The sequence below is a fragment of the Eulemur rufifrons genome, chromosome 1 (genome assembly GCF_041146395.1).
Source record: "Eulemur rufifrons isolate Redbay chromosome 1, OSU_ERuf_1, whole genome shotgun sequence".
Classification (NCBI taxonomy): domain Eukaryota; kingdom Metazoa; phylum Chordata; class Mammalia; order Primates; family Lemuridae; genus Eulemur; species Eulemur rufifrons.
Genome location: NC_090983.1, coordinates 12,846,331 through 12,858,607, shown reverse-complemented (window position 1 = coordinate 12,858,607; position 12,277 = coordinate 12,846,331). Strand labels below are relative to the sequence as shown.

Here is a 12,277-nt window from a genome sequence, read left to right as displayed (position 1 = left end):
GAAACAAAACAGAAATTTAAAAAATAACATGAGAGAGTATGTGTGCATAAAATTTTAAAATAATTCTTTTGACAACAGAGCAATGAACCATACAATTACATACAAGTAGTTTTCTATTTTAACGTCAGATTAGTTGATATGGAATTCAAAGACTCACCAAATCTAGAATTTAAAGAGAACAGCAGCAAGCTAACTTATTTCTCATATGCCAGACATTATGATATGTTTTCACATGCTATCTCATTTACCCTCAAAATGACAGCACACGCTGATATATAACCTGATGAGAAAAATGCTCAGGAAAGCTCAGTAATTTGTTAGACCTTTTTTTATCAAATCCCTGAAAAATGAAGTGGCCTCTCCCTGACCCCCTTTGCCACTAAGCCCTTACAAAACCTGGGGCAATAGGCCTGACTGAATTCACAGAGTAGAACAAAAAACTTTACAGCTGTTTGTTCTCACTGGAAATTCTTTCTAAACATTGCTTTATTCTACCAAGTAAAAGAAACTAGGACAAGCTCTTATCACTACATTGCAACTAAAAATCAAAACTAAAGAAACTGGAAATAAAAATTTGAAAAGAAGGTGAAACCTTAGAAGAAAATCATTATATCCAATTCCCAAACAAACACTGAAATAACAAGTCATTAGACTTGTTAATTTTACAGTGACACAATTAAGCTTGATGAATCTAGCTTCATTCTATAATCATACTAAAGTTAAAAAACAAAACAAAACAAAAAAACAACAGAATTTAATCTCCCTGAAAGTTATTAAACAGCTAGCTCAAGTCAATATTTTTCAAATTGTCTTGCTTAACAAGACTTTTTTTCTTTTTTTCCCAGCTTTTGGGATTTTTTTCCCCTAATTTTTTATTAATACATAATAATTGTACACATTCATGGAGTACATGTTATATTTTGATACAAGCATATAACATATAATGATCATATCAGGACAACTGGGACATGATTCACCTGAAACATTTATCATTGCTTTATGCTGGGAACATTTGAAAACTTCCAGCTATTTTGAAATACAATAAATTGTTAACTATAGTTGCCCTATTGCACTATTGAACACTAGAACCTTTTCCTTCTATTTAACAGTATTACCCATTAACCAACACCTCTTCATTACCCCTTCCCACCACCCTTACCAACCTCTAGTAGCCACCATTCTATTCACTACCTCCATGAGATCAATTTTTTTTAGGTCCCATATATGAGTGTGAAAATGCAATATTTGTCTTTCTATGCCTGGTTTATTTCACTTAAAATAACACCAGGACTTTTTTTCTTGACTGATAAAACAAAAAACAGCAATAGGTAAAAAAATGGAATCTGACAAGCTAATATCCTTAAGCAAGACTGGCTGTAATCATGCACCACAAGGATTTACTATTAGGAGAAACAGATGGCAGCTATTAGACTATAATTATTACAAAAATATTTATATTAATATGACATCCTCTGTCACTGAGGATGTAAGAACTTAGACTTTAAAAACCTGTAAGAAAATATTCAGCTTTCAGCTTTCATGTTGTCATTTAACAATCCTTACTTAAGAAGATATGTTAAGTAACAGGCTTTTCAATATTTCCCATTTTGAAACACCAAGTGCTAAATTAATAAATTTTTTAAGAAAAATTAAATCATTCCCTTTCAGTTTTCCATTCTAACCATTCAGTAACTATGTGAACAATTAAGATTTTATTCACATAGGGCTGAGATTGGCCCTCACAAAGGAAATACTATTTATTTAAAAGCCAAAACACCTCCCACACCAAGATGTACCATCAAACTAAATTTGACAGGCAGTCATTGTGTTTTGAAATGCTTCACATCTTAAAGGAAAAAAAAAAAAAAAAACAATAAAAAAGTTCTACTTACCATATACATTAGTATGTCTCTAATCATCACCATAGCTGTTTGATGATCATTCCAAGCTTGATTTAGCGTTTGAAGAAAGTTGTTATTCAATGAGTTTAGTACATCTTCTCGCACCTAGTAACAGAGGAGTTCATTAATTCACATCCAAACACATATACACACACTAATATATACACACATACACACACACACACACACGCATTTATCCATTTAATAAAATAAAGTGGAATCCTTAATTTTAAATCAAAGAACTGTTACAGACCAGTAGAAATATATTTTAAGCTATAATCTATACACATGACATCAAATGTGTATGTATTTCTTTTTTGATCTCCAGAATCATAAAACAAACTCCTTGGCATTTCTCAACCCTCCAATGACTTAACATTACAGTCAGAACAAAATCCTTTATTCTTACAATGAACTATAAGGCCCTACAGAACTGGCCCCAGGCTACTGCTCCAACTAAATTTCCTACAATATCTCCTCTCCCCCAACTTTGAATAATGATTGAGTACTGATTCTGGAGTTAAATTACCTGGGCTCCAATCCCAGCTCCCTGAACAGCCATGTGATCTGGGGTAAATTATTTAATCTCTGTGCCTCAGTTTCCGTGTATGTGAAATAGTAGGACTGTTGTAAGGATCAAATTAACATGAGTAAACACACTTCGAACAGTGCACAGCACTTGCCAAACACTCAATAAACATCAACTATTACCTTAGTACACTCCAGTTTCAATGACCTCCTTGCTATAAATATAGCACCTGGGCTCTGCCATTTCTTCTGCCTCGATTCACATGGCTTATTCCCTCACTTTATGCTGCTCAAATTTCATCTCCACAGAGAGGTCTTCCTCGACCACCTACTTCAAATAACCCCTATCTCTACTTCTTTGCCCTACAATTCATTTTTCTTCATAGTACTCATCATTATCTAACTACTACATTACATATCGATTCTTTCTTCCACTAAAATGTAAATGTAAATGCCTACATGGTAGCAGGATTTGTCTTTTCCATGTATACCTCCACACCTAGAACACTGCCTGGTATATATATATGTAAGATCATTTATTTCATCCCCACCTCCAATACCTAGATTCACCTTTGACATGATAAGCACTTTCAGGACATCTGCTTGTGCATACAAAGTTTGAATCTGAAATACTTTCCTAATTCAATCCTGATAAAAGACTACTCAGATTTCAAGAATTCCATTCCACAGTTCACAAGCTTAGTACCATCTTTTCCAGTAAGAGGTTGCTGACCACTACTCCTTCCTGCTATGCTATCAGCCCAATGGAAAGATCATTTGACTAGGAAACAGAACCTAGACTCTGGTTCTAGCTTTATAATGAAGAAGTAGTGAGTGTGTCTGTCCTCTAAGTTCCTGCAATACTTAGGGACTATATTGCTAGCTTCTCCAGTTATTCAAAGCCAACCAACCTTCCATGGCCTACCTCAACCACCGGTAACTCCAGTCTAAACAGACATCTTGTATCTCCAAACATCATTTATCCTAGATAATCTGCACTAGTGGGGTAACCTTTTCAGGTTCAGAAGAATCAGAAGTCATGGTGGCTTTTGAGAAACATGAACTATCTAAATACACATGTTGAGATATATAGATATCTATAAAACTGAATTATAAATACATATAAATAAAATGCCATTCTGTATTAGATTTAGTATAAACAAGTGGTTGGAGGTACCAAAGATTAAAAGAAAACATACAGAACACACTATGGGAGAATAAGTTCAAATTGAGAAAACTGTATCTACTTTATTTTTTCTTATATACTAGAGGAAATGAGGTCATTAGATGTAGTGATGGGACAAACACATCCAGTTTACTAAACATATAGTATGAAAACCACTAGCCTATACAACATAATTTAAAATTTTCTTATAAATTTAATCTTGTTCACAAGACTAAGCTCCTCAACGGCAAGTTACACTACCCAGAAATTGCTCCAAAAATACACTGACTTTATCAAAATGATGAACATCCATATTGGTTAACAATACTATGGTTAAATACTTTTACACAAAATGGATAATATATCATTTGTTTCAACTCACTAAATCTAACACTTGTCAGATGCAAATCCAAAGGTAGCTAACACTAAAAACCAAGTTGAAAATGTGCTTATTTACAAAAGTCCGCACCAAGCTGCACATTTCTTCAACTAACCAATGAAGCCTATGGTTCATCACAATGAACCAATGTACCAATAAAATTATATATTCTAAACACCAAAATATCTGCTCAATTATTCTTAAGGACTTAAGTGAACTTTTACATACTTCTTCTTTATAAAAATCAAGTTAAATGTTAACTATTAAAATCACCCTGATTTTGGAACACAGAAATGTGCTTGGCATATTTTTGTTGGATGAATGAAAAACTGAATTAAATAAAAAGTTAATGCTATAAAATAAGACATACACTCTAAAATCACTCATTTATACATTTTACAATAAAATATATCAAGTATTTGTGTTAATATTTATAATTTATATTTATACCCGCCTTTCAGCAAAATAAAAAGGCAATCAACTAGTACAATGTGTCATAAATGATTGACTTATTTGCAAGATACGTCAAAAATTTACCCTAACAAATCAATAAAAGTGAATTTTACTAGGCAGAAAAGAGCAACTATTAAGAGCTAATTTTTTGATTATTCAGTGATTATGCATATACACAATACCTTAGATACATTTGTTGCAATCTGCTCTCAATTATTCAGATTAGTCTATAAACAAACAATTCTTCTAATATTGCTCTAGAAAATTATTTTTCTACTGATACATGAAAAATAAACAGATACTTGTTCAAACATACACAATAAAATGGGAAGAATGAGATGAAAATTCAACTTTTAAGATTAAAACAGGCTTTTTAAATGATAGTAAGTTGGCATACAAACCAAAATACACACTTAGTGAAGAAAAAAAGAATTAACCTTTATTTTACAAATTATGAACATAGTATCAAAACCACTGAAAAAGAAAGTCACGGCAACATGGGGCCAGGGGTAACACTCTCACACCCTAATGCAACCACCATTATGTTCTGTACCAAGGGAACCCTGCTGTAAAAGGTGGTATCAGAACCAAAAGAGCCTACAGATCAAGTATGACCACCATTATTATTAAAGAAAACCTACATTAAAGTCATACAGATGAAAAGACATAGAAGACCAAACAGCAATGCTAGGGAAGTTGAGAATAAGATGGGACCAGCTGTGACAAAAAAAAATGAAACGACTAGTGAAAAATGATGGCTGTGCATGGCACTTAGCATTGCAAAGAAAGAAAGAGAAAGTAGCTCAGAACAGTGGATCACAAATCTGGCAGAGAAGTAGAATCACTTGAAGAGCTTTTAAAAATAGAGTTAAGTAGGAAGCAGTAGTATATGCCTGTGCTAGCTAGTTGGGAGGCTGAAGTGGGGGGATCACTTAAGCCCAGGAGTTTGAGGCCATCCTGAGTAACATAGCAAGACCCCATCTCTAAGTAAATAAAAAATAAAAAGTTTTTAAAAAGTGGATTTTAGTCAAGAGAATGAAAAGACAAGCCACAGACTGGGAGAAAACATTTGCAAAAGACATGTCTAACATGGGATTATTACCTAAAATATACAAAGAATCCCTAAAACTTAAAAATAAATAAACAAACCCGATTTAAAAAATGGGCAAAAGACCTAACAGACACTTAACCAAAAAAGATACACAGACGCCAAATAAGCATTTGGAAAGATGCTCATCATGTATCATTAGGGAACTGCAAATTAAAACAATTTGATTTTACTACACACATATTAGAATGCCCCAAACCCAAAACAATGACAACATCAAATGCTAGTGAGGATATAGAGCAACAGGAACTCTCATCCACTGCTGATTGGGAACACAAAATGGTATAGCACTTTGGAAGACAGTCTGGCAGTTTCTTATAAAACTAGATACGTTCCTACCATATGATCCAGCAATCACACTCCTTAGTATTTACCCAAATGAATTAAAAACTTATGTCCACACAAAATCCCCCACACAGATGGTGATAGCAGCTTTAATTGCCAAAACTTGGAAGGAACCAAGATGTTCTTCAGTAGGTAAATGAGTTGGTAATGAATAAACTGTGCTATATCCAGACAATGGAATATTTTATCAGCACTAAAAGGAAATGAGCTATCAAGCCATGAAAAGACATGGTGGAAACTTAAATGCACATTATTAAGTGAAAGAAGCTAATATGAAAAGGCTACATACTGTATGATTCAACTATATGACATTTTAGAAAAGGCAAAACTAAGGAAATAGTAAAAAGATTAGATTTTCAGAGATAGAGGGATAAACAGGCAGAGCACAGAGGATTTTTAGGGCAGTGACACTATTCTGTACGATACTATGATGGTGGATATGTATCATTATACATTTGTCCAAACCCATTGACTGGGTTCATGTCAAAAGTGAAACCTAATGTAAACTATGGGTGATAACGATGTGTCAACGTAGGTTCATCAACTGTAACAAATATACCGCTCTGATGTGGGATGTTGATAGTGGGGGAAGCTATCAGGTGGGGCAAGGGGTATATGGGAAATCTCTGTACCCTCCATGGAATTTTGCTGTAATCTAAAACTGCTCTAAAAAACAAAGTCTACTTTAGGAAAAAAAAAAAAAAAAAGATTTGAGAGCCACCCAAGATCTAAAGACAATCTAATTTAAAAATGTCTACCAGGTGAGTCTGATACAACATCCGGGATTAGAAAATCAAGGCCCCACTAACCATTTCTTTTCCTTTCCTCTACAGAATTTCTTCGACATAAATGTTTTGTTATAATAGTAATATTTATGCAATTCTGAGTCCTGAGTTTTTTAAGCCACTGGTTAACATTCACCATTAACCTTTGCTTTAGGAGAAAAATACCTAGCTATATCGTATCACTTCCAAAGTACATAGTAATCCAAAAAAAAATGCTGTATTCCAATGAAATGTAAAAAACCAAAGTCATCTGAGAATTTTAAGCAAATGACACCAAGAGTATAATTTATTAAAAAAAATGAAAACTGAACTCCATCAAAATTAAAAACTTTTGTTCTAAAGATACTATTGAAACAATAAAAAGAACAAGCTACAGACTAGAAGAAAAATCAAATCGCTTGCATCCAAAACATACAGGAAACTCTTAAAACTCAGTAAAGAAAGCAAATAATTAAATGGGCAAAAGACTTGAACAGATACGGCACCAAAAATAAATAGAAGGCAATTTTTCACATGAACAGGCATTCAACATCATTAGCCATTAGGGAAATGCAAATTAAAACCATGATGAGCTAGCAATCCATATCCATTAGAATGGCTAAAATAAAATGCCGACAATACCAATTGCTGACAAAGATATACAGCAACTGGAACTATCGTACATTTTTGCTGGTGGGCGTACAAAATGGTACAGCCTCACAGTAAAAAAGTTTGGCAGTTTTTATGAAGTTATTAAATATACACTTAACCACATGACCCAGCAATCCCACTTCTATATATTTACCGTAGAGAAATGAAAAGATACATTCATGCAAAAACTGTACACAAATGTTCACAGCAGCTCTATTTACAATCACAAAAAACCATCTACAAAAATGTCTTTCAACAAGCATAGAGGTAAATAGATAAGCAAATTGTGGTACATTCATACAGTAGAGTATCAGTCAGCCATAAAAGGGAACAAACTATTGATACAACAGCTTGAATCAATCTCAAAATAATTATGCTGAATGGAAGAAGCCAGTCTCAAAAGGTTACAAACTATTTAATATGATTCCAGTTAGGTGGCTCTTGAAAGAAAAAAAAAAAAACAAACAACAAAACAAAACTATGGTGACAGAGAACAGATCAGTGGTTGCCAGGGACTAGAGGTAAGAGGAGGATGTGACTATAAAGGGATAACAGAGGGAGTTTTCTGGAGTGAAGGAACTGTTCTATATCAAGCGTGAAGATGGTTACATGAATTTATACTTGTGCTAAAATTCACAGAACTACACATGAAAATAAAGGCCAATTTTATTATATATTAATTTTTTACGAGTATAGTAATTATGATTCTCAAGTTGGGTGCTGTTTATTGTATCATAAACATAAGCTATGATGCTACAAGCTGTGTGCATAAAAACAACTTAAATGTCAAAGGATGAAAGAATTGTTATGCAATCTGAGTATATCAACCTTATGAACCACTCTGCAACAATTCAAATTTGCATATCACATTCATTTCTACAAATATAGCTTTTCTTGGATTTTAAAAAATTACAATCCTTAGCAAAGTTTAAAGTGAAACTACTAAGTCAAAAGAAACCCTTTATTTTGCAATGATTTAAAAAAATCTGTTCACTGATAAATTACCGTTAAAGTTGCAAAAAACACATCCTAAAAAGTCAATCAAATTACTGGTAAAGGGAAGCAAAGGATGCAAGGGAGGATTACTAGAGAGGACAGCAGGCAAGACCAAGAGCAGGTGCTACAGGGTCCTAGACTTCGCCCTTGAGTTTTCACATCCAAGCATCTCCACGGATTGACAAGGAAGCTGACCCTGGGCCAGTGGCTCTTGGGCTAGGCTAGAGAGATGAAGGACATTATCACAGTACTTCCCACCCTCCAACATACACAATTGTTTTTAATCATTAATTAAAATTTTTTCACCCTCTATATTTCAATGCCTTTGGCAAAATCCCAGCAGCCAGTCCTAATTAAGGTAAGACAAAGAAATCATCAACTAAAATGAATTAAAGACTTTAATTCTAAAGTTCACTGAAACTAGAACATATAATCAATGATGATATGGAATACGGAAAATTGAGGACTTCATAAAAAGTCTTAAAATTCAGGACAATATTTTGTCCAAATATAGACAAATCTCTAAAGTATAGAAATTTAGACTTAGCATTATTTTGCATCAAAAATACACAGGATATATTAAAAATATAAAATGGAGCACATGGAGCACATGCTAAGTATACAAAAGACATAAAAAAGTATCACAGAGGTACTATAACTCTAAGAAGCTGAGTCCTTCTACAAATATGTAGTACTTTTAACATTCACCCAGAAGCTAAAATAGTCAAAATCAGTATCGGTTGAATATCCCTTATCCGAAATGCTTAGGGCCAGAAGTATTTAAGATTTTGGATTTTTTCAGATTTAGAATCTAATGCTCACTTGTTGAGCACCCCCATCCAAAAATCCAAAATGCTGCAATAAGCATTGGCTTTGAGCATCATGTTTCAGATATCAGAGCATTTCAGATTTTGCAGACAACTGCCCAAGAAAAATTACTAACTAGGACTCTGACCAAGTCACTTAACCTACCTGGTCTATAGCTCCTCTAACTCGGTAAGTGGTTGTAACTGTAGTTGGTTAGAACAATGGCTTTCACATCATGCTCCACTGAGATGCCTTACTTATTTAGTACCACTGCAGGGAAGGCTCCATTTCTCCTGATTAAAAATGATTTATACTGGTTTTGTATGATTTTTAAAAAAAGGTTTCCACTATTTAAAATAATTGGCAGCGGCTGGATGCCTGCTAAGTATCTTTCTGGCTCAAAATTCTAAAACATGTTGTTTGTTTCATTTGATGAAGCCAGCATAATATACAAATATACAACATTTAGCATCATCTATAAAAACAGCACTTAAGTTTCCACTTACCACATTTAAATTTTTTCAGAGTCCTGCATTAATCATGTATGATCTGAGGGTTTGTCACTTTACAGATTTTACTGGTTATGTAAATGTTATTTTTTCCAAGGAATGCCATTAAGGAAGAATTCTCAAAGATCTGAAAATATTTTCCACTTTATCACACCAGAAGCATATGACACAAACCTATCCAAAAAAGTGGCTTATTCCAGAAGTGACTCTTCATGGGAGCCAAGCCATGGGGTATGGAAGACAACTCTCCCAATCTGATACAAACTGTTCGAAAAATACTCCACAGTTCTCCTCTCACCCTGAGAATTCCTGATTTTAAAAGTTAAAAAGAGACAGGGCAATGTTTTGCTGTTTTTACATAACAGTCATACACAATGAACAATGGCAGCACAGGTGTACCGATGCTTCCTCTCCTTTCCCGTGAAGAAGAACAGAAACTTTTCCATGACTGGACAGAATGCTTTTACTTTATACTTTGAGGAATTCTTAATGCAGCCAAACTCCAATTACTTTTATATTCAATATAAATTTGGTAAATAGATGTTGCTACCTCTTATAATACATAAAACAATCTTAAGATTTCTGTATTTCAAAGCAAGCTTCTACTAAGGTTAGAATTAATTTTAAATTTTGTAGACATTTTAAATATACTGATGATATAAAATCGGCTGTCCTCTGGATATTTTTTACGTTGACAGTATAATTCTCATCATTTTTTAACTAACTTTAAGAATAAAGGTGGCAATCTTGATCAGACAAATCATACCAGTAACCTTAACAAAACAGTAAGATAGCCACTGCAGGGAAAAGTCTTTCTCCCAATTGCTATCAAAAGATTCTTCTATAAGCAATTTTACTAATGTATAGTTAGTAATGTAACTTCAAGGATTTCACAAAGTGCACACTACTTTCAATTTCAAAATCAAATTCATTCTTAGTGCCAATATTCCCCATTCTCACTCCTTAAGTGTCCAAAATGAAGCTCCTAAAGAGGTATCAACCACCTATTCAAAATGAGTGCACATTTGGGAATAACACCAATTGGGTATCGGACAGAGGTGGGGGCTGGGGGGAAGGGATGGGTGTATACCTACTTGATGAGTGCGATGTGCACTGTCTGGGGAATGGACACACTTGAAGCTCAGACTCGGGGGGGATGGGGAGGCATAGGCAATATATATAACCTGAACTTTTGTACCCTCATAATGAGCTGAAATAAAAAAAAATAAAAACAAACAAACAAACAAAAAATATATATAAAAATCTTGCCCCAAACTGACAGTTCAAATATTTACATTTGCTTCTAACAAGCAAAGCACAGTGTTATGCACCATGGGGGACACCAGATGCACTCAGCCACTTCACAATCTCTATGAGGAAGAAGGGAAAAGGAGAGCCTAATATTAGTGTTCCTAGAACGGCAATATAAAGTAGAGTATAATGACTAGCACTACAAAGTCATGAGGTTCAAAGTAAGAGCACAAAATAGGTATTAGAACAACACATTTTCATAATTTCATACATAAAAGAATTTGCTACATGTCATACCAAATAAAAAATCATCTAAATTTGGCATTGTTTTTATAAAAAGACATTCTTAGTTCAAATATTTTAAACTTTTCTTAAAATAACACACCTTAGAAAATCAGGATTTCTCTGTAAGTACAAAATAGTACCATGAAAAATGATAGCTTTTTACTGGTAGAAAAGGAAGGCAGAAAGAAAAAAGGGGGTATACTACAAAAAGACATCATATAAATTAACATTTGTAAAGTATCCCATTCCCAATGTTTAAGATAATAGATACATATTATTATAAAATCTGTTACAGTATTAGTAACACAATTAAACTGAGCAGCAGGGACAATGACAGAAGTAGTAAAACATATACAAAGCATGACAATATGGTAACTAGTATTTTTGTTCTCTTGAGAAAACAAAAAAACGATGGAAAAAAAGAACCATAGTTTAACAGGATCACATGATTTGGTTCCCAGAATGACAGGCTTTAGTCTTAAGAAACCAAAGGCATATAGCCCAAAATCACCCATGCTTTTAAAAGGTGGTTATTAATAGACTGGGTAATTAACTTGGTAGAGGTATTGACAAAACGGATCTCAGCAATTTGTGGCTAAAAATCATGGTTGTTTCCATTTCGACTGCTAGTATTATTCTCAGATTCACTCCAAAGAAAACTGAGTGCCAACTACAAGGAGGAGACATACAGATGAATGAAACAGGTCCTAGCTCATTCATTCACATATGTAACAATATTAGAAGAACATCACTAAAAAATACAACGGAAACTAGACAGAGAGGGGTACCTGTCTTCACAGTGCTTACAGTCTACTTAGCAACTTAAACAGAAGAGCCAGTACTCAACATGGGGAAACTCGCTAAATAGCAACACTTTAAAACCTGGCTTTCCACAACATCATTTCTCTCCCAACCCTTTCAAACTAGAAGCTATTTAATTTCCGATGTCCCTCATATCCCATGGTTGCTATTGCACTGACTCTCTAATAATCCCTTTTCTAAACTGGATCCCCAGTAGTCTCTCCCTCCTTTGGGATTACCCTATTATATTCAGGTCACTCTCCCCATATGAGATTCTTTAAGGGTTTTTACACCTAGCTGACAGCCTTTCTCTTTTTTGTGACTCCTGTCATCA

The 12,277-nt window shown here is 34.0% G+C and overlaps 1 protein-coding gene across 2 annotated transcripts in view; it reads right to left on the bottom strand.

Annotated features, from left to right (window-relative positions):
* CUL3 (cullin 3) overlaps nucleotides 1-12,277 on the bottom strand; it is a 103,588-nt gene that overhangs the window by 56,272 nt on the left and 35,039 nt on the right. For both annotated transcript variants that reach the window (XM_069466775.1, XM_069466784.1), the window contains one exon: nucleotides 1,893-2,006. In XM_069466775.1, the coding sequence (XP_069322876.1) occupies nucleotides 1,893-2,006 (114 nt within the window). The remainder of the gene's footprint in view (nucleotides 1-1,892; nucleotides 2,007-12,277) is intronic.